General features: G+C 40.2%; 1 protein-coding gene across 1 annotated transcript in view; it reads left to right on the top strand.

The window, feature by feature from the left end:
• Positions 1–23,861, top strand: part of SYNE1 (spectrin repeat containing nuclear envelope protein 1) — a 2,173,401-nt gene that overhangs the window by 194,277 nt on the left and 1,955,263 nt on the right. Inside the window, exon 9 of the mRNA XM_044089035.1 lies at positions 10,159–10,336. Coding sequence (XP_043944970.1) covers positions 10,159–10,336 — 178 coding nt within the window. The remainder of the gene's footprint in view (positions 1–10,158; positions 10,337–23,861) is intronic.

Genomic DNA, 23,861 nt, shown 5'->3' with positions numbered 1-23,861 from the left:
AGTTAAAGTCAACTGTGCAATATTAACAAATGCAATGCTGCACTTATGGCAGTATAACTAAATTGTTCTGAGACATACCTAAATTAAAATCTAAAACTAACATTAAAAGTAAATCTGGGAAAAGTTGAACAGCTTACAGTCAGTAGTCAATAGTTGAATTATGAGCAGGGACTGGATGACTGCATTTATGAACAGCCAACATTTCTTTAGATAATCAAGGGAAAGAAGTAGTAAGTAAAAGAACAGGGCAGGACTAATGAGGGCTGTACATGTTGAAGACTTGTGGATATGCAGCAGGAAACATTTGAAATTATTAGCAATTACATCACACTAAAAGTTAGGGTAGAGTCCTGCTTCAAGAGAAGGTCAGTGATAAACGGTGATAGCATATCTTTTCCTGTTGCACCTGGCTAGATTTTTCATCATTTAAGTTTGCAGACACCAATGTCTCTTTAGTCTGTACATTTGTTCATTTTATTCCTTGTTCCATAGTTAAAGGGCACACTTACTTCTAGGATCCTATTTCTGTCTCAAAACTCAAACTGCCATATTATCTCATTGCATTGAGCTCAAGAAAGTACCCACATTTTGTGCTGAAAGAATGGATAGGTGTTTAACCAGCCCATACAACATCCCTGTGTGATTTATCTGATATACCTGCTTTGGACCTCCCCATGATATTCCTGGCTACATTGAATGTTAATGGTTTAACAGTGGTCCTGTTCAATTCCATTCAAAGCCTAAGATATTCTGAATCACTTATTTGTTGCAGAAATGGGACTGAGAAAGGAGAAGCACTCAGCTGAGCATTTGGAGGGACATCGTTCTAAGGTCACCCAATCTGAGGTAGATAGGTAGAATGTTAGGGATGAGGACTTCAGGCATAAGGCTTAACATCTTGGTTAGTCTTTCATGTCTATGAATCCCTCTGTAGCCTTTGCACTGCCATTACTAACATCCTGTGCTAGTGAGAAGTCAGCATCTGGATTTTCATACTGCTGATCACTTGATGCATAAAAAGGTAGGTTGGATGTAGTCTACCCTGCTCTGTAGTCTTGTACGTAGATACCCAGTTGATAATACCGCTATCGTTTGCTGATGCAGGGCTGTGCTAATGTTGTCATCTGTGTTGAACAGCTCAAAGCCAATATACAACAGCAAATTACTTGTCTACCTCTGTCAAAGAATCCTTGATATTGAACAAGTTCATCCTATTCTGCTGTCACTTTGATGCTTCACTCCTTGAATTCTCACCTGTGGTTTCGTTGCATAATTTCTTTTACTCTTTTATTTCTGATTTTATTTCTCCTGAAGAGCTTCTGCCCATATGCACTACACCCAGTGTACTGCATAATGCTTTCTGGAGACTAGTTCTTGCCAAGGTACTTGCTTACATTTTCAACCTCTGTCTAAGAACAGACATAGTCTTGTCAGAGATTCGGAATACATGGCTATGCTTAAAAAAAGCCCTTTTGGTTGTTAGCCTAGTTAACACCTATGAACCTATTGTTGTAAACATGCAAAAAATACTCTGACTCAGAAAAAAAAATGTCAAGTGTTATTGACTTTAGCCTGATAGCTAAATTGGGTCTGCTAGGGAAAATATGTGAAAGGATAGCTCATTCTCAAAAGTTTGAAAGAAGATCAGTACTACATCCTATCCTCACATCAGCATGGGTTTAGGACAATCTATAATATTCTTCATCAGATATATGGCAATATAGAGAAAATCCTTATTACTGTAGGTCTGATTCTGGGCCTTAAAATGACATTTGCATGTGTGGATCACAACGGTTTTTAAGGACTTTTCTGCCTATATTCTTAGTGATGAAATAGTGTAGTGCTTTTTATCCAGCCTCACTGATAAGTCTTTTAGGAGTCATGCAGGAGCTAAAGTGTCTCCAGCTGGGATCTTTTATGACAGGGATCCCATCCCAGGGATTCATTGCTTGGGCCCCTCCTATGTTAATTACCTATTAACAGTGTTTCAACATTTCAGAAGTCAATCTTAGATTGTATGCAGACGATGCAGTATCAATGATGTCTTCTTCCACTTGATAAAACACTGAAGATGGAACTGTATGGCGGTATCAGTGTTGACTAGAACTGACTGCTTGCTAATAAATTGACTGCTGACTCCAGTTAATCTCCAGTCAGGTTTTTTGACCCTCCCTCCCCAAAAAAAGCCTCTCTTATTTCCCTAGAATCATAATTCATGATTTTTTAAGAGTTCCAGTGTAAACAGGTTGAACATCAGAAATACCTAGGTGTGTTCAGGGAAGATGTTGTTTCTTTAACAGCATCCACAGAATTTAAAGCAGAAGAAGTATTGAGACAACTGAACTTTGCTTACAAACTTTCCAACTTTGTAACCAGGTTTACATTTCATGCCGGTAGACTTAATGTACTAGTCAGCATGCCCTGCCCATTGTGGTATCTCACTTACTTGGTAATACTTCATTTTTGCAAAATGCTGACAATAAAATTTGGCACTTTATGTCCAGCACTGACCCCATCATAGTCTAAAGCTAATTGGTTGTTAATTATGGCTAGCACTACGCTGCTGTTAAACTTATGGCTTTTCCTGCTGATTAATGATAACTATTGTCCAACTTTGACAAAGGAGGTTATATATTAGGAATCCTGCCAATTCTTTTTGATCATGCAGTTTGTGAGCATCATTCACTCGATGTTCTGCCTTCCATCTGTGTCTCAGTGAAGGGGCATTTGCAAGACAATGTCTGCATCATGGAAACACTTGCCACAATAACTGGGCATGAACAGCAACTATGTGGAGTTTTGGAGAAAACTTTGAGAACTTTTTAAGAAGGATGTAACTGATTTGCAATGAGGAATACCTGTTTTGATTTAGTGTTGTAAGATTGAAACACGCCTTCACTTCTCTATTTTTTTATAATAATTGTTTTCTACTGTTATTAGTGTTACCTTGATTTATATATGCAATATTTTTTTAATGTTACTCAGGTCGTGCTTGAAAAGAGTCCTTGGACCAGTCCTCCAAACTGATTACAAATGTGAGCAAGTACACAATTAAGTAAAAAAATCTGTAGGGTGTAAGGTATTGAAGAAGGTGTCTTCCTTTTTCCTGGCTTTTCCTTTTGATTCCTACTCTCCTAGAGTAAACCCTGCAAACCAGTTTCTCCTCATATTTTCCAAAATGATTTTTCATGTGACCTGGTATCACTGCATTACTGATACTGCAGAATCTGCAAGAATTTGCATGTGTAGGGTGGCGTGACAACATTTGATCCCCCTTCACAAATAAATAATTTCAAGGATCTCAGTGATGACTTAATAAGTGATTTGTGCTCTTGCTTTTATGTTGTGACATTTGTAGTTGTTTTTCTGAAGTGTTGAACTCAGTGCTTAACAGTGCAAAACTCTAAGCACCAGAATACTTTTCCATCCTTACCTCTATTGAGAGGCCGCTTAAATATATACATATATCTGACCATGTGCACCTCTGATTATGAGTAGGACTTTACACCAAAATATTCAAAAATGTAAGAGTATTTTCCATCAGATTTCACATTAGGAAAACACTCTCAAAAACAACATGTTTAATGGTAAGGTATGGATATTATCTGGAATTAAGTGTTCCCCACAAAATTACCTAAATGTGAAAATGCTGTGCTGACCAGAATTTAATGTCTTGGCTTGCATTCCACTGTAGAAGAACAGTATTAAATGAAAGCATCCAGAGGAGGTGAAGGGATGTCCGCAATCAAATCATCTTTTAATGACTCATCCCAGTCAAAAAAAATGGAATGGGAAGATTCAAAGCAATTCAGAGTGCCTTCCAACCTGCAAATATATAAATTTAATAAGTATTCCAATTCAGCCCATGCTCACTGTGTTGCTACATTATTGTTAGCTGTGCTGAATAAACAAGAGGAACATCTGAAGGCAAATCGTGGTTCTTCAAAAACACGGGATGTTCCTGTGTTTTGCCCTGGGGTCAAAATACTTTCAGTACAGAATACTTTCCTTACACCATTTATCATTCATATAAGTCCTCACCAAATACCTGCCAGGGGCTGCACTAGAGCCACAGCACAGGGGTCTCTTAATGTTTCTCAGAACTGTCTAGCTTTGTACCTGTCATGTAGCATGCTGTCACTATAGTCTTCATGATAGCCATCCGATCAGAGAAGGCTTTGATAGTCTTGGTCTTGGCCATTCCATTTTATAAGACCATCATGCACTCCAGGTGCTGTATGACCTTTTGTCACAGAGCTAGATCGCTAGCAGATTTCATTTGTAGACTGGCTTCTGTAAAAATGCTGAGTTTAGGCATGTGACTTATCTGCCTGATTGGAATTATGGTAGCTTGTATCCTTACAGTACCTAATACTTTTCACTATTTGAAGGTTTTTGGAATGGATTATTTCCACTACTATTGAATGCATCCTGTAGATTTATCACAACCTGTTGAATATCCTTACAGCATTAGATGCTTGCTAGTGGTCCCTGGCCTAATGGACCTTTATCCTACATCTAGAAGTGGGGCTTCCTTTCTGTCTCCTTTCTATGAAGCAATTTTTGGTCATGTACTACACTTTGAGGGACTTAACATATACTTAAGTTCCCGAGTTCAGAATGTAAGGTTCATGTAGTCTGCTAGAGAAAACAGTGCACTTTTTCTTACTGGAACTGAGGGAAATTCTTTACAGTTCTCAGATATTGCTTTGATTACTTTTCTGGTCAGATTCTACATAGGTTCATAGGTTCATAGGAGGGTACTAGGCTATTGGCCCTAGGGCCCATATAGGCCTAGCCAAAAATGTACCCTGGCTTTCGCCACCAAAGAAAATTATTTTCCTGTACCCCTGTTGAGCAGAGTCACAGATGTGATCTCCGGGGTGAATTTCCTATCTCCCATCCAATCATCAAGATTTTTCTTGAAGAGTGCTAATGAGGAGCTCTGTTTGACATAGATAGGTAGTCTGTTCCAGACTATGGGAAGTCTATGGGACAGGAATCTATCCCTCTAGCATGTTCTGTTTATCATGGTGACTAGGTTTAGGTCCCTAGAGCATGTAGCTCGGAGGGATTGGGATTTATTTAAGTGGAGCATGTCCAACAGCTCTGAGGTTGACATAGCTTTGTATGTTAGGCAAAGATTGACTCTGAGTAGGCGGTATGCGACGGAGTAAAGCTGGAGTTTTTTGAGACGGTCTGTTTGAGGCCAGTAATCCTTTTTGTGAGGTATTTCTGTGGCCTTTCCAGTTGTTGTAGATGTCTTGTGAGGTACATACCAAAAGGAGCATTGTACTCTATAATGGGTCTAATGAGTGATGAGTAGAGGGGAACAATTACCTCTTTTTTTCTGGATGAGAAACCTTTTGTGATGAGGTGAGCCACATAGAAGAAAAATCTTTCAAATCATAACTAAAAAACAAAGCAGAATGAGGGCCTACTGCCTGTACATGGAAGCACTGTCAAATCTAGAAATGGGGTATACATGTCACATGACTGCTGTAGTGCTGAACAGTTTATCTAAGAAGACCTGGCTAACAACAGAATTGAGATTACATTAAAATCTGTATGCAGACATTGAACTGAAATTCACCTGGACTTTGTAGACGCTGTCTCTGAATGCTACAGTTTTCCATTCATAGAAATTTAAGACTTGCATGAAGAGGCAGTCTTCCCTGATTCTGAACCATCAAGTAAAAGGGAAGAGAGTAACTGGTAGGCACTTTCTTCTCGAAGATGGGGGAGGTCTGTTCTTGTATCTGGTTTTCCCCATCACAACTGACATACAAAATGGTGGACAGAGTGTAAGACTCTTATTTTGGTGTGGTGATCCAGGAGAATTGATTTTAGTTATAAGGTCTCAGCAGATTAGGAGTCACTATTTGGATTTGCTTCCCTCTTCTTGAAAATTAACTTGCACTTTAGAACTTGTCTCCACTGGTAAAGCTTTTCTCATTTCTAGCCTTCTGTAACCATTCACAGATGTCTTGAGAGCTGCTCATGTGTCTTTTATATGTGGCACTTAAATGAAGAATGGAAGATTTTTTTTTACTTATATTAAGAAGCGAGGCATGGAGTCTCATTCTGCTGGCATCCACTTCTGCTTGCTTTGCTTCATATAGTCATCTGATTTGAGTCTGAATTGAAGAAGACAGTTCTGCCTTATCAGCTTTTCAAGACTTGGTAGATGTTATAGCTGTAGCTCTATGTAAGTTAACCAGGAAGTTTCTGAAATGGAGCACTGGAGTTGAGCTGAGACCTAACTCATTAAGAATACAATCCTTTCTTAGGGCATGAATTTTATGATTTAAAAACTTTCACTTATAACTACCACTTTTTTTCTTTTCACAAAACCGATAATTCTACTCCCCCAGTACTCTTTTTAGCTAACCCTACATCCACTTTACCCTATCCGCATCAGTTACATCTTTAAACTCCCTCATGTAACATGTTATATTAAGTTTGTTTTATCCCTAATTAAGTAATTAATCTGTTATGTTAAGTTCATGAACTGTGAAAAACTTTTTTCCACCCAGGTATTTTCAGCTGTCTGCTTATTATTATATCATTATTAGCTGTGTAAGATTTGGTATTGTTTTGCATTTTCTTTTGCACCTTTCTAACTTGTCTGTATTACTTGTATTTTCAGCTCTCTCCTTATAATTATATCACTATTAGCTATGTAAGATTTGATATTGTTTTGTATTTTCTTTGGCACCTGTCTAATTTGTCTTGTATTACTTATGGAGCATTTCTCCCTGGTCCTCTGCTGAAAATGGGTCTTGCACCCATTCAAACTTTCCCAGTAAACAAATGTGAAATAAATAATAAATAAATAATTTAACTATTTGTTAAGCATTGCTTCGCTTTTTATCCTTCATACATTATAGTTAAATCCAACTACCTCTTGGACAGCCATTGAGGTAATTATGTTTTGCCACAAGTGAAGGACAGCTGGAGGTGGATAGCTTAATTATTTTCATAAAACATGCAGGAAAGGTGAATTAAGCTATATTTAAATGTAAACATTTAATTATTCTTTTCAGAAAATCTGTTATTATTGCCAGTCTTACAGCATATGTAATACTCTGCTTCTTTTGACTCTCAGTTCAGTTACTATCATCTTCTATAATACGCAAGTAATTTGCAGTCTTGAAACAGACCTCAGGATGAATCACTTGTCCTGTGGAATTATGTAACTACCATTTGGACTTATAATTCAGTATGACATCTACTGTTTAAACAAATTTCTTTTATATTTTTTTACAAAAATTTATAGATACGTGCCAGTGTTTATATTTGTTTTTCACAATCCAGAGCAGCAAGTAATTTAACTCTTGTTGTTGTTCCATGAATATGTATGTATTTATTTATTTATTTATTTTGAGGAGGGGTTAAGTACTCGCTATTACCTGAGGCAACAGTACACATTTATTTTACTCTATTAAAAATAGTTGCTCTTTACATAGTATTTGAAGGTCAGCAGTATGTATCATGAGTCCGTTTCCCATGACTGCCACATATTAATTGGTGACACTGGATGGAATTTATAAATACATTTAATAGACATTTCAATGCATAAAGTAATAGTGAGTTTAGCTGGTTAATTGGGTTGTTTTCACAAACTCATAAGATCATAGGATCATAGGAAGTTACTAGGCTACTGGCCTGAAGCCCTTATAAGCCTAGCCAAGAGTTTAGCCAATGTTTAAACAAGTCAGCACCCAATACCCCTGTCCAGCAGGGACACAGATGGAATCCCAGGGATGTATTTTCCGTTTCCCATCCCGTTATCCAGGTTACATTTAAAAAGGGGTAAAGAGGTACTCTGCTTGACATGGAGAGGGAGTCTGTTCCACAGAAGGGGGAGTCATTGGGACACAAATCTGTCCCACCAACAAGTTCTATTGATGTCACAGACTAGGTTGAGGCCATGCGTGCAGGTTATATGAGTGGAGCTTAACTCGCTGATATGCAGCAGTCGCATCAAGATGGGGTCCAAGATCGCCTTGTATGCCAGATAGAGGTCACCTCTGAGGAGTCTGTATGAAACTGAGTAGAGAGAGATAGGGTTTTTAACCTATCTGTGTATGGTAGATTGTTGAGGCTCTGGATTCTTCTGGTGAGGAACCTCTGTGGTGCTTTGCAAGGTACGTGCCAAACAAGGCATCATGCTCAATAATGGGCCTTATAAGTGAAGAATACAGGGATGTTATGACCTCCTTGTCCCTGGATGAGATACCCTTACTTATGGGGCAGGCCATGTCGAAAGCTTTCCATACAACAGAAGCAGCATGGTGTTCAAAAGTTAGGTTGCCATCAACCTGGGTGCCCAAATCTCACATGACTGATTGCATGCTTAGGATGTTGTTATTAATGTGATCATTTGTGGGGACATCACTCTCCCCAAAGGGGATGAGGATATATTTTTGGTATTTAGCTTGAGGCCATGTTTCTGGCAGCAGTCATTTGTTTGGATGAGACCCTCTTGGAGGATGTCTACATCACTAGGGGAATTGATGACAGCACCCAACTTGCAGTCATCTGCAGACCTGGTCAGCCATAGCCCATTGGTTTTGGCTTGCACCTCAGAAAATGATGGCTCGTTGTGGCTCAATGGTCTAGGGATATGATTCTCGCTTAGGGTGCGAGAGGTCCCAGGTTCAAATCCCGGATGAGCCCTACTATCTTACCAATATGCATTTTAGTAGTACACAAGATCAATTAATAAAAAAAATAACAGAGGCCCCAAAACCAAACCCTGGGGTGCATGATTCATTATAGGTCTACTGCTTGAGGTGGCTTCCCCTATTTTGACTAGGTGGGTTCTATCAGTGAGCCACTTAGCTCCCCATCTGGTAACATATGAATTGATGCCTAGTTGAGAGAGTTTATCTATTATGCCCGAGTGAGGAACAGTGTTGAAGGCTTTGGCCAGGTCAAGATAGGTGGGTGTGCACTGTCTTCCCCTCATCCATGGCATTGGTGACTGCCTCAAACAAGTCGACTAAATTTAACAGACACAATCTCCCCTTGATGAAGCCAAACTGTGTAGGATCGAGTGTTTGGAGGTTGCCAATATTCTTGTTAATGAGGTCTATGATAATCCAGTCCATGCCCTTGCCAATTGGGCTCGTTAGGCTGATGGGTCTATAATTTCCTCGATCAGTGGATGCTCCACCTTTGTGCACATGGATGACAGTGGCTATCATTCACTCAGCTGGGATGAAGCTGGTACTCAGACTGTGGTGTAATAGGGTGCTTAATGGTTCTGCAAGTTTCTGCCTGAGTTCATGTAGTATGCAGCTTGGGATGTTATTGGGTCACATGGAGGCTGTATTTTTTTGCCTTTGAGAGAGCAGTGATGACCTGTTCCCTAGATATAAGGGGAAGGGAGCAGGTACTGGGGATGTCATGATTTACTGATGGGGGGGCAGAGGGGTGACATTTTCACTAAATCTGTCAGCCAGCAAGTTTGCTATAGCTACGGCATATGTATATATGGTTTCCTTGACCAACAGTTCTGAACAAATCTGGGTGCTTCCTTTGAGACTGCGGACATATGTGAAGAAGGCCTTATGATTGTCTCTAGTAGATGTGGCAAGTTTACTTTGGAGGACTAATGCCTTATTTGCTTGTTCAGGCTAAGGAGAGATTGCTTCCATTTGGGCACCTGCTCCTTCTTGGTCCTGGACAGTATTTTTTTCCTTTTGTTATAGAGTTTATTTACTGTAGATGTCCACCAGACAGGTTTACTCTTTCTTGCGGAGTATGATTTAGTCCTGTCGGTTTTCAGTCTTAAACAGGTTTTTTTTTTGTATTTTGAGACTAGCAATTAGCCCATAGGATTAAGACAACAAACTGTTAATGAGCATCATCCTGTTGTGCAGAGTTTGATTCCCTCAGCCTTCCATTACTTCTGTGTGACCTTGAACAAGTCACTTCACCAGACAGTGCTTTGGGTCAATTGGGAAAGTGGGCTTGATTCTGCAATGGTAGCCTGGACTGCAAGCCTTTTAAGAAGCTTTGAGATTGTGATTGTTATTTCACTTGTAGTGTCATAAAACTGTTTGCTAGCAACTCTTAATAGTAAAGTGTGAGTGTTTTCCTTCAGTTTATTTCCATATTTAATTCTACTGTGTCTTTTCCCCCACTTAGCCTCTGCCTCCAGGCATCAAAAGAGTGTCAGAGTAAAGAGAAAACCTTAGAGCAGCGATTCCGTACAGCCTTTCGCGAATTCCAGCAGTGGATGGTTAATGCTAAAATTACTACTTCAAAGAGTTTTGATGTGCCTCAGAATCTTAATGAAGTATCTACAAGTCTGCAGACAATACAGGTAAAAGGAGAAAGGGAACATTATATTTTTTTTCTTGAAATAGTACACTGATCTTTTAAATTAAGAAATTTATTTGCTTTTTTTATTTTATGACTTACTTGGGTCTGATGACTGTACGCAGCTGTCATTTTTAGCTTTGAAATTGTTCAACCCAAACTGCTAGAACTAGAAGCTGAAACTAAATATAACTGGGTGTGATGTGTTTTTATTTTAAACTAATTGCACATTCTGGTGAAAATGCTTGAAGGTTTTTCAGAAGGTGGATTTTTGCCAGTGTTTTTTGAAGCCAGACATCAGCTTCATGGGAATCTTTAGCATTAGCTCATTCCAGCGGGTGTTGCCCGATTATCATTACGTTAAAATCACATTTTGCTGTATTTTAGCAATAATTCAGACTATGTGGCAGGTTGTTATCAGGTATGTTACATCTGAAGGATGGGCAGTAGCAGGAACTGCTGAACACCCAGTTGCAGCCACACGTTTAAACTCTCACAATGCCAAGAATCGGTGAACAGAAGTGTAGACATGTCACTGCAGTTAATCATAATACAGATACATGACACTGATGCATGTGAGACTTGATTGCAAAATGGATGTAATGCGGATTGCTATTCCCCCCGTAACCTCCTTGCTAGAAAAATAATTTTTGACCAGATGCATTTTAGTAGCATTGCTACTAATGCTGCTACATATACTTACAAGAGTAATAGACCCTTGATCTATACTGTAAAATAGTATTGCTTAGATTTGACCATGATGTAATGCCATCATATGTTATTCATGGCAAGGCACATGCTGACCTATCATTCCTATCCAAATGCATTGTCAGTCACCATAACCATGCACAAACCTGTGTGAGCTGGGCAGTGAGACCTACAACATAGTATTTTGCACAGCAACCTTTTTGGATACAAGATCCACTGGATAGCATCTGAAACATTTTCTCATGATTTCCTTGCTCCTACAAATATGCTGCTTATACTTTCTTTCTACCTCCAGCACATTCATGTGAAAAGCTTTTTTTTTTTGTAATAATTCAGGGTCAGACACCTCATATATCTCTTTTGTGGCATTGAAGGAGCAGTCTTAACTGTAGTCATCCTGCCTGTGTCTGAAATTTGGGAACACTCTTCACTGCAGGAGTTTATGCTGGCTGGGTAGATTATGGGAAACAATGAACAGTGACTGATGCATTAAATGAAAAAGGTTATGGTGAAATGAAATGTGATTTTTTTTGGAGAAAAATGCATCTCAGGTAAGGTTTGATATAAAGCAATTCTGAGGAAACCATTTTAACATTCTTACTGTTGATGACATCAAAGTGTAGTTACACTTTTTATACGTCTGTATTTTACATTTAATTTCTCTACTGAATATACTCATGATTTTAACATGGTTTAAAAAAAATATATAGCCTGTTTTTTGATGTTTTAGTTTCACTGTTAACTCAGGTTTCATCAATGACTTACATACACCCGCAAGGCATTCTGGGTAATCAAAACCAACATACTTGCTTAGATGAACTGCTGCTTACTTACATTTTGGTTTCACTAATAGATCAACACATATGATGTCCTTCATATTGATCACTGTTGCAGTAGCCTAAGCTAAATGGGTTATATCCTGCAAGGATAACAACAGACCAGCTTTCAAAGCTTCAAGGGACCCTCTTCACGTCCAAACTATTAGCTTGAGCTAAGCTAACTAAAAAGAAAGGTTTGGGTGCCAAGCCCTTCAGAGCTTTCCTGCCACTGAAAAGTATGCTCTTCTGAGGCTTTTGAGGATCGATAGTTGGGTTGTGCTGTTCCTTTGGTGGGCAGATAAGTTCCCTACAGGGGCAAAAACATTCTTATTTAAAAAACAAATGTTTGTTTATAACACTTTCATGTTGAGGAAAGTTATTTTAAAAGTAGGAGTTTGTGTTTTAGTGGACTGCCACTAGACTGTATTCTACTTTTAAACAGGAGTACTCTTTTTTTTCCTGTCAGTTTAAAAATTATATAAAGTATTTAAAAACATTATTTTCTGTGGAGACATAGTGTTTATTTCGCTTTTTCTAGTGGGGGGGACTAGCAAAGTACTTTAAAGTGTTTTTCTATGAAAGAAGTGACTTTTAAAGACTTTAATTTTTACCACCTTTTGCTGCTTTTTTTCCTCAGGAAAGTGACACCATTTTCAGCATGACCATGGAACTAACTGTCAGTCACATAATTGATTGTACTTCCAGCCACAAAAAAAGAAAAAATTAAGAAAACAACCTTTGCCACCACAGCAGGCTAGCAATTTGCCTCAGCCACAGGTGGGTGATTCTGCTATGGCTATTAGTTGGACCTCAGTCCATTATCTTTTACCCCAGGTCCCTGTGGTGTAGCACCTACAGCCAGTATGGACTAGGAGTTAACCACATCCTTTGCAGTTGTTGGGGTTTCTGGGGTTTCCTCAATGGTCAAGGAAGAGCCACTCTCAGTGGTCCTGGGAGATGGAACAAGGAAGGCCTCCCTGTTTTGTCAGAATGTTGTGTCCATCCCTAGGGAAGCTGCTGCTGCCATTAATAACACTCTTGGCCTCATTTTTCCTGTCAAAAAAGTAATAGAAAACTAAATAGGTTCATAGGTTCATACTAGGCTATCTGCCTTAGGGCATTTATAAGCCTAGCCAGAATGTGTTTGGCTTTCGCCACCCATTTTAAATTTATTTTGCTATGCCCGTTTTCGAGGTTAGTATACTGTGCCTCTGTCTAACAGTGACACAGAAGTGATACCCGGGGTAAACCTACGATCTCCCATCCACTCATCAAGATTCCTCTTGAAGAGAGTCAATGAGGGACTCTGCCTAACCTGGACTGGGATTTTATTACAGAGTGAAGGTAGCCTCTGGGTTATGAATCTGTCCCTCCAGCATGTCCTATTTATTTCAGTGCTGAGGTTCAAGTCTCTCGAGCGCGTAGCTCGATGGGATTTGGATTTTCTGAGGTGCAGCATGTCCATTAATTCCGGGTTGGACATGGCTTTATACGTCAGGCACAGATCGCCTCTGAACAGGCGGTATGCCACTGAGTAGAGCTGGAGTTTCTTTAACCGGGCAGCATATGGCATCTGTTTGAGCCCTTTGATCCTCTTGGTGAGGTACTTTTGGGGTCTTTCCAGTTGCTGCAGGTGTCTGGTAAGGTACATCCCAAAAGGGCATTGTACTCAATTATGGGCCTGATGAGGGATGAGTAAAGAGGCACGATGACGCCCCTGATCTAGATGTGAATCCCTTCATGATTAGGTGGGCTATATAAAATGTTTTTCTAACCACTTTGGCCACGTGGTTGTCAAATGAGAGATTGCTATTAACTTGGGTCCCCAGGTCCCTAATTACTTCTTCTGTACTTAATGGATTACCACCTATGTGGTAATTTGTGGGCACTTTGTTTTTGCCAAAGGGGATGACTATACACTTTTGGCATTTAGCTTGAGGCCATGGCTCTGGCACCAGTTGTCTGTTTCTATGAGGCCCTTTTGGAGGATGCTTGTGTCAGCTGGAGAGTCGATTATGGCGCCCAGTTTGCAGTCATCTGCGAACTTGGTCAGCCACAGTCCTTCTGTGTTGGCCTGTACCTCCGAGAAATATATACCGAACAAGAGAGGTCCCAGGACTGAGCCTTGTGGGACACCACTTGTAACTGGTTTGGAGTCTGACATGGCTCCAGCAATTCTAACCATGTGGGTTCTGTCCTTGAGCCAATTTGCAATCCATCTAGTGACATAGGGGTTTATATTTAAGCTGGTGAGCTTATCTATAATGCCCGAGTGGGGTATTGTATCGATGGCTTTTGCGAGGTCCAGGTAGGCTGTGTGGACCACCTTCCCCTCGTCAATGGCCTTGGTGACTGTTTCAAAGAAATCAACCAGGTTTAAGAGGCAGGATCTGCCCTTAACAAAGCCGAACTGGGTAGGATCCAGTGTTTGTAGGTCCCCAATATCTTTATTTATGAGGTCCATGATGATCCTTTCCATAGCTTTGCAGACCAAGCTAGTCAGGCTTATGGGGCGATAGTTTCCAGGATCCGTTGAGGCACCACCTTTATGGAGAGGGACCACTGTTGCTGTACGCCACTCTTTGGGCACATATCCTGTAGTAAGGCTGAGATTGAACAGTAGTTTTATGTTTGGGTTTAGCTCTTCTTGGAGTTCATGTAGGACGCAGCCCGGGACACCGTCTGGTCCCATTGATGCTGTGTTTTTTGCTTTGGAGAGGGCGGCTCTTACCTGAGCATCTGAGATGTCAGGGGGGCAGCACTCTGCTGGGATAGATATTTGCCCTTTTGGTGGGGGGGGAGAAGTTTGCGCTGAACCTGTCAGCTAGGATGTTGGCAATGTCTGTGGTTTCGGTGTATTTTTGTCATTTTGGACTAATTCTGAGCATATCTGGGAATTACCACCCAGGTTCCTAACATAACTAAAGAAAGCCTTGTGATTATCCTTAGTGTCCTGTGCAATTTTTCTCTCGAAGCTGGCCTTAAACAATTTTATGTGTGCCCATAGTTTTTTGCTAATACTGATCAGTGATGCCTTCCCTTTTTGGGATTTTGCTCTATCATTTAGTAGCTTCCTCCTTCTATTGTATAGTTTGTTTATGGCTGGGGTCCACCAGACAGGACGTCTGCCTTTGGAGGATTGGGTCTTGGTTTTATTTGGGATCGCATGATCCATGCATTCCTGAAGATGTTCATAGAATGCGTTTTTAAAGGATTCTGCGGTCTGGGCCGTATTTTCCACAGGCCCAGGGGCTTTGAAGGATTCCACCTCAGTTTTGAGGAGTGTGAAATTTGCTTTAGAGAAGTTTTTCACTGTGGTTTTCTGGGCAGGGGGTGGGGTGGGGTCGGGATGTGAATATCCAGTGAGATTAGTTTATGGTCTGATCTTACCAGTGAGGGATACACTTCTGGTCTGGAGCATAGAGTCCCCATGTTGGTGATGATCAGGTCCAGTATGTTTTCCCCTCTTGTGGGAGTGGTAACAAGTTGTTCCATAGCATTTGAGTTTATAAATTCAAGGAACCTTTGGGCTAGGGTGTTGGAGGTAGAGTAATAGAATAAGGTAGTTGAAGTCGCCCAATATAATGGTGTTTGGAGAGACCTTCATATTTTCCAGTGTTCTCAGGAAGGCCGAGTGGGGTTCCTGGGTTTGGGAGGGTGGTCTGTAGCAGGCTATAAACTGGAAGGCAGTTTTACCCACTGTTAGTTGCACATGGATAGTCTCTGATGCTTCGTGCTTTGCCACCAACCTGGAGGTGTGGGTATCTTTGATGAATATCGATACTCCCCCTCCTTTTGTGCTTCGGTCCAAGTTTTGGGGCCAAAAAGCATGGTATGAGGTATAACCTGGTAGTGCTGGGGTGCTCTCGGGAGCCTTGAACCAGGTTTCTGTTACTGCACAGATATCGATGTTCTCCATGCTAAGGAGAGTTTCAAGTGCGTGCATCTTGAGGTTTAGACTTCTGGCATTGAGTAGCATTACTCTTAGTTTCTTATCCCTTGTGATACCTATGGAGGTGGGTTTGTCTTTTGAGCCTTGCCTAAAAAAGGCACTATGGGGGTAGCAAGAGCCTTTGCCAATATCCGAAAGCCCAGGGGTGACAGGTGCAAGCCGTCCCTAGCGAAGCATCGTGGCTTGTCGAGCATATCATCCCAAGCTGACAGGCATTGGATCCCATTTGAATGACACCAGTACCTAAGTCAATTGTTGAAATTGGTCATCTTGTCTTCATATTGTGGCACCATTCTTGGTGAGGGTAAGATGCTACTCAAGGTCAGGGTCATACCGGCCTGGGCTACATGCTCAGAGAGCTCCTTTATGTCTCTTTTCATGTAGTCCAGGGAGGTACGTCTCAGGTCATTCACACCAGCATGGACAATGACTGAGTCATATTTGTACTTGCCTTGGAGTGACCTGAGTGCTTGTGTTATGTGGCGGATCCTAGCGCCCGACAGGCTGCTCACCATGACCCTCTCCTTGTTCAGCATGGTGAGCGGGACGTCAGTGTGCCTGACGATAGAGTCACCTATTACAAGTGTATCAGGTGTGTTGTTTAGTCTTAAGGGCTGTGACTGTTCAGCACACTGGCTTTGTGAGATATGTGTTGCACGTGTTTTGTTTTGGGGTAGCGGCTGCTTGGGTGTCTGCTTTGGAGGTCTCTGCTGCTTCGGCAGATCTTTATTTAGAGCCTCTGAGTATGTTTTTGTGTGATTATGTGTTTGGTTTGATGTCGTGGTAGGTCTATGTGAGACTGGAATTGTAGTGAGTGTGGTTTCCTTCTCCTCCTGACTGGTTATGCCAGTACTGAGTTGAGAGAGCTTAGCCTCCAGTTTGACTATATGGTTGCATCTCTCACATGTGTTGGAATTTGTTGGGAGGAGGAGAGGGTTGTCTGTTTACATGAGGCAGTTGTAACATTGCCTCAAGATTCCCAGATTCACCAGCTGGACCAGAGAGGAGATTGCCAACTGACCTTTGGACATGCTAGAATAATATTGGGAATTCCTTAATAATTGAAAACCAGGGCCAGTGGGGAGTGAGGGTGTAGTGCTTTTAATTTTTAGTGCTGACTTATATAATTGCTTTAGTGAGCAAGTTCCAGGTAACTTAAGTGCAATGTGTTACAGGTAACTTAAATGCAAAAACGACAAACAGTAACTTTCTTTCAAGTGAAACAAGGAAATAAGTACAGTAAGCAATGCAGATATCACTAGTGATCCACAGAAGCACTGAGAAGCCACGTATTAGGTGGAATTAGTGTTCCAGGGAAATAACAAGCAAACAAACAACAAGCATATAAACAAAGCTAGATTCAGCAGGCCTGGATCTAGTCTATGCTACAGCAAACAAGGTGTACCAATTTCAGTAAGATACAGTTCAAATATTCAGGCACTATAAACCTTTAACCAGAAATTCCCAGCTCAGAAGGGCAGAGTCCAGCCTCTTCTCCCACAAGAGTGCAGACCACAAACCTTGTTAATGTAAAATACCTGGCCTGAAGCCCAAGTGCTTAAACCAGAACTAATACACTTTAAGAATAACAGACACTGGGCTCTCAATCAGCAGTTCCCAACTTAGAAGGATGAAAGCTACCTGTCCTGCCACCACAGTGCATGCCACAAACCTTCCTAATGTAAAACAACTGGTCTGAAGCCCAAGTGCTTAATCCAAAAGACTTAGAATGATAGCTACACTTTAATCAAGTTACTACCAAGCAGTAATAAATACAATTGAATACTTTAGAGAATGCCTGGATTAGTGCTCAAGTTACACAAAGAAAGCTAGATCCAGCAGGCCCGAATCCAGTCTATGCCACAGCAAACAAGGCGCACCAACTTCAGTAAGAAGCAGTTCAGATATGCATGCACTATAAGCCTTTAACCAGAAATTCCAAGCTCAGAAGGGCAGAGTCCAGCCTCTCCTCCCGCAAGAGTGCAGACCACGAACCCTCTTAATGTAAAATAACTGGCCTGAAAGCCCAAGTGCTTAAACCAGAATTAATACACTTTTAGAATAACAGACACTGAGCCCTCAATCAGCAGTTCCCAACCTAGACGGATGTAAGCTACCTGTTCTGCCACTACAGTGCAGACCACAAACCCTCTCAGTGCAAAACAACTGGTCCGAAGCCCAAGTGTTTAAACCAAAAGGCTTAGAATGAGTTACACCAAGCAGTAATAAATACAACTGAGTACTTTTAAGATGATGCAAAAGTAAAAAAAAGTAGGTAGAAACACAAGTACAGTAAAAGCAGATGATTTTTTTTTTTTTTTCTGAATAAGTGCTGTGATCAAAGAAACAGATTTGAGTGCTGAAACTAGAAAACTGGCTAGTTATAAGAAAAAAAAAACTAAGCTAGAAGGCTTCCCTCCAACACAGAAGGGCTTGGGGGCTCAGAAGCCTACAAATAGTCTATACCATTTAACAGGAAAGGCAGGAAACAAGCTTAATTTTTTTTTTCTGTTTCCCAGATGCTCTCTTTGTACACAGTAGGAGTGCCTGAAATCAGAATATGATCTCACTGCACTCAGTTGAGTGAGCAAATGAGATGGGCCCAGAAGGAGTATCCAAACACAAATTTACAAGAGGGGCGGGCAGTTGCAAGGCCACTAAGTTTAACACCAAAACAAAAACAGGGAGAGTGGGTGGGACTACCTGAAGAGCAGAGTCAAAACTTCCAGTTCAGTTAATATTCCTTCCACACAGTTAAAATCAATTTAAATACTGTATTTTTTTGAAAAAAAAAGAGCTGATAAAGGTACTTAAATTCTCTTATACGTCCAGTTGAATACAGCAAGTTCTTAGCCGGCCAAAGCTGAGGTTTTTAAGTTGTATCTACTCCTTCTCCTCATGTTTTATTGGATAGGAATGATTTACTAGGTCTGGTTCAGGGTTTAATTCAGACGATTGATCATTCTTATAAAATAGTTTTTGGTAAAAGAAAGAGGGATGCCTCTTTTCCATGAAGTGATTCAAGATTCTGAATCTGAGCAGGAAGATGAAGGGACAGATACAGGGTTTTCTTCTCAAATGTATGATTCAAACACAGAGGAGAGCTTAGTTTCTCATTCTCAGTGTCTTTTTTTCTTTCTCTGTGACTATTTCCAGAATATCAAAGTGTTTTCGGTGGGAGAACACTGAGATTTCTCAGTCTCTCAGAAAATACAATGAGCTGTCACAGAAGTAATTCACCTATACCTCCAGTTATGTCAGTTTTGGAGGATGTGTTTGTTACTGCCTGCAATTTTCCTGATAGTCAACCAGCTGCCCCTAAAAAGGCAGATATGATGTGAAGTTTTTTACACTCTTCCCAAACCTGACCGAGCAGCTACAGCTTTAGTTAATCCTACTGCTGTTAAACATTTAGTTAATTCCTATCCTACTCTTTCTGATAATGATTGGAAGATTATTGGGAAGTATCGGGAAAACAACATATGGTTCAGAAACTTTCATTTTCAGAATTATAAATTGTCAAGCGCATATGTTAAGGTCTGTTCGAATTGTGAAAGTATGAGTAATGTTTTGCCTGCAGTTTTTTTTTTTTTTTTTTTTTTTGTGGGTTTTAAATAATTTAATTTCTTCTATTATACAAGTCACTGATCATTGTTTACTGTATCTGTATGATTCAGGTGATACCTCTTCAATGGCTTTGGCCATTGGTTCTGTGTTGAGGAGATTCCCCTTGCTGCATTCTCAGAGTTTTCCGAATGATGTTAAAATGTGATTTTAAATTCTCATTTGAAAAGAGATTTAGTTTTTGGCTTGTCTACTGCAGATGTAATCAAAAAGTGTAACGGTAGGGGAAAGGTGATACAGAGAATCTCTTAAGATTTTTCAGGCCTCCTTTGTGAAATTTTCTAAGAGACTCTCAAACCCCTCATCCAGTTCTGGCAACAGCAAAGTAAACACTCTAAACAAAGTGCAGGTAAATAGATGTTTAACAAGAAATGGCAAGGGGGTTTACAAAAAGAATTCAGGAACCAGCTGACACCAAGGACAGTCCAAAAGTCATAATGACTATTTAAGGGGATTCATTTCCACTTGCCACCCTAGCAATCCCTTTTCTGTTTCAAAAAGTATTAATCACCTCTTTTCTCTTCAAGAATATATATTTTCAGACCAATGGGTTCTGAAGATCATTCAGCAAACTTGCAGACAGTAGTGAGAGGAAATTCCTCCTTACCAAAGTGTAATTCCTCATCCACCAGACCATTCTCTTTTATTTGCGCCTGCCCTTCATCACATGCTGCCCCAGGAAGTGAAGGAACCATTTCCTCTTTCCCAAAGTGCCAAAGAAAGAAAATGCTTGAAGACCAGTTCTGGATTTTTCTTTCCTAAATCTATTTGTGATATTGTCCAAGTTCAGAATGCTGCCACTTCACAAACAATTACCTTTTCTACCCCATTCAAGTTTCCTAGTAACTCTAAATTTAAAAGAGGTATATCAACACATCCCTGCTCATCCAGATTTCAGGTGTTTCCTAAGGTTCTGTGTGTCTGTATCATTTTATCATTTTTCTTCCTCACCCTTTAGATGTTCCACTAAGCCATCAGTGATCACAAAGTGACTAGGTCCACTTATACCTCATTGCAGGCTACAGGGTAGTCACAGTTTTCCATATTCAGATGACTTATTTTTTATCTTTGCAGTGTCTTTTTCAAAATGAGAAGGGAAATCATTTGGTGGAGACAGCAAATATTAAATTCAGATCTCCCTTTCTTCCTCCGTGTTCCAAAGCAGTCAGTCACCGCAGACACCTCAGACTTTCCTTGGAGAGCAGTTTCAGAAGGGATAAAAGTTCAAGGTGTGTGGGACACCAAAGAAAGACATAAAGACATAAATATAAAAGAGATGTTTGCCTTGATCAAGGCATTGAACTCTCTGAATCATTGTTGGTCCCTGGGCCCTCTTCACGTAGTTACAGGCAATACTATAGTCATGTGGTACATCAACAAGCTAGGAGGAATCCAGGTAGTACTCCTTTTACAGAATAGACATGTTAGCTTGGGATATAGCTTCTCAGCGCAATTCCACATTACAGGCATCCTATATTCCATCAGAGCAAACCTATAAAGCAGTCAAGCTGAGCAGGACAAAGGCAAACCCATAAGAATGGAAACTAGATCAAGGGGTCTTTCAAGATTTGATCCATCTGTGGATAGTTTCTCAAGTAGACCTATTTGCTATCTCTCTGAACAATCAGCTGGCAAATTTCTGCTCCAGTACTCCATGCAGGAAGGCCTGGAAGACAGATGCCTTTTGTTTTCCTTGGACAGACAAACTCGATATACTCACACAAGATCAGTGTGGTCTGATGCACTCTAACTCCAATTTCATTTGACTGCCTGGATGTTTGGTTCTTAATTCACTTTGGGCACCTACTTATGCTTGCCAAAGACATGCAGCAGGTACTAATGGAGTAAAGATAGCCTGCTACTAGAAAATCATATATCAATGGAAATGTTTTCTAGTTGGTGCCAACAACATAACCAGCACCTATTCAGGGTTAGCTGTTCTGTGGTTTTACAGTCTTTGTGCGAGTTACTATCCTATGGCCTTCCTTATTCCTCTATAATGGTTCATTTATCGGCCATTTCAACATGTCTGCCCACGGATCCTCCTCTTTTGATACATTCTCATGTTAAAATGCTTTTGAAAGAGGTTTTCCATAAGAAGCTTCCTGGAAAATCAGTGGCCCTTCCTTGAGATCTTAATTTTGTGCTAGAGTAACTTACACTTGCACCATTTGAACCTGCTAATCTGCTGGTCTTAAGGTTCTTAATATGCAAAATGATTTTACTGATTTCTCTGACCTCTACAAGAAGGGTATCTAAGTTGTAAGTTCTTATGCTGAGTCAATCCTACCTCATTTTCCATAAGGACAGGATATCTTTGAGAGGTAATCCTTCTTTTATACCAAAAAGTTGTATCCGAGTTTACTTTAAGCTAAGCTGTCCATCTCCTCCTTTTCTTTCCAGAACTTAAACATGAACGAGGAAGGATACTCTGTACCTTAGATGTCCACAGACAACTCAGGCACTATCTTGACAGAACTAAATCTTTTAGATATTTGAATCAATTGTTAATTTGATAAGGTAGGAAGAAGAGACAACCTGTGCCAAAGCAGACTATTTCCAAATGGCTGTCTAAGGCAATTACCTTTTGTTATAGTCACCAAACAAAACTATTCCACACAGGGTCAAGACCCACTCTTGCAAGACCTAGGCTTCAGCTATGGCTTTTTGGAAAGGAATGGGTTCTAGAAGAACTCTAGAATCAACAACTTGGTCCTCTGTACATACTTTTGCAAAGCACTATTAACTTGATTTCTTCTTTAGGTCTCTATCCGGTTTTGCTAGAACCATTCTCCAGGGGCTCCTGGAGTCTTCTTCCACCCCCCACCAAGAAGTTCTAAGCTTTAGTAATCACCTCATATAGCTTGAGCTACTTCAGCAGTGATCCATATATGATGAACATAGTGCACTTGTGTAAGAAGACTTACCATAACAGTAGATGTTTGAATGTTCACTGCTGCAGTAGACACTTCCTCCCTTAACCCCCCTTGTTTTTTGATTTATTGTTTATGTCAGGGTGTGAATACTTATTTTTCGTTGTTCTTAGGATTGTTTTTTCAGGCTCAGCCTCCCACTGTCAGTTGGCATGAAAGCTCTGAAGGCCTTGGCATCCAAACCTGTCTTTTTAGTCACCTGAGCTTGAGCCAACTGATAGTTTGAACATGAATAAGGTGCCTTGAAACTTTGAAGGCTGGCCAGCTGTTGTATCATTTCAGGACATAAGGCATATAGTGTAGGCTACTGCAGCAGTGACCATTTTAATATCACTGTTATGGTAAGTTTACTTACATGACTGTAGTTTAATTTACAGTGTAGGATGTTACACCTGTGAGACACTTGACAAATTGTCTTACTACAATATATCTCTCCCCTTTTGCTGCAATTGGCATGAAAAAATAGTAGATTATATAATATTCAAATGTAGGTAGGGACACAGGTGATGTCATGTCAGGAGTTTTCATTTTCATGATAGTTTTTAAAGGGTGGTGCTTATCAACAAAATGATCGGGGAAACATATCACATTTTTTGCCCCAAACACTGAAAAAAAATTATATGGTCTAGAAAAAGATCACTCCCATCACAATGTTTGGTTATTTTATTTTACATTTTTATTTTACATTTGTTGACCGGGCTGGTCCAGCTGGATATATTTCCATTTTCAGTAGAGGCCCAGGGAGAAAAGCTCCACATATAAACCACAACCAAACAAAAATGTTTACAATATACAAGAAAGGTATTACAATTTAAATTATGGGAAGACTCTGAGACACATTACATTAATACATAATAAACCTACAGATAATTTTACAGTATGAATATCTAGGGCCAACCCTAAGACATTGTTAAGATACATTCATATCCTCGGTTATTCTAGTTTACTCCAGACAGTTACTATTTCCAAGGGGTTAAACAGTAACAGTAGAAAAAGGAGGAAGTATAAAGAGATGGCAGGAATACTACCTTCAGGATACATTCATAGCCTAAGTAGTACAGATAGCTTATAGGTGTCTAAGTAATAAGATAGCTTATAGGTGCTACTACTTCAGAGGAGTAGACAACAAAGAGTGGAGGAAAGTAGGAAGTCAAGAGATAACAGCAGAGAAATCCAGAGGATTAGTCTGGGTAACAGCAAGGGCATAGCCAGTGAGTTTTAAGGTGTTTCTTAAGACTTTGTTTAAAGAGAGGAAGAAGGGAAGTGAGGTTAGGTCAGATGGCAAGAGGTTCCATTGTTTTCCAGTGGTATTGGAGAACAGTGAGTCCCCAGCCAAGTTGTTAGACTTGGTGGTACTAGCTAGAAGTTTATTAGAAGACCATAAGGAATCAAGATTCCTATAGGGTGCTGTAAGGTTGTTGAGTATTGCTGTGTTGTTGGGTTGGTAAAAAATCTTATGAACAATGGTAAGTTGGGAAAGTATCAGAATGTTTT

This window comes from Protopterus annectens, chromosome 1.part0 (assembly GCF_019279795.1).
Source record: "Protopterus annectens isolate FY-2018-M chromosome 1.part0, PAN1.0, whole genome shotgun sequence".
In the NCBI taxonomy this organism is placed as follows: Eukaryota; Metazoa; Chordata; order Ceratodontiformes; family Protopteridae; genus Protopterus; species Protopterus annectens.
Note: the sequence above shows the minus strand (reverse complement) of the source record. Positions and strands in the feature narration are given on the sequence as shown.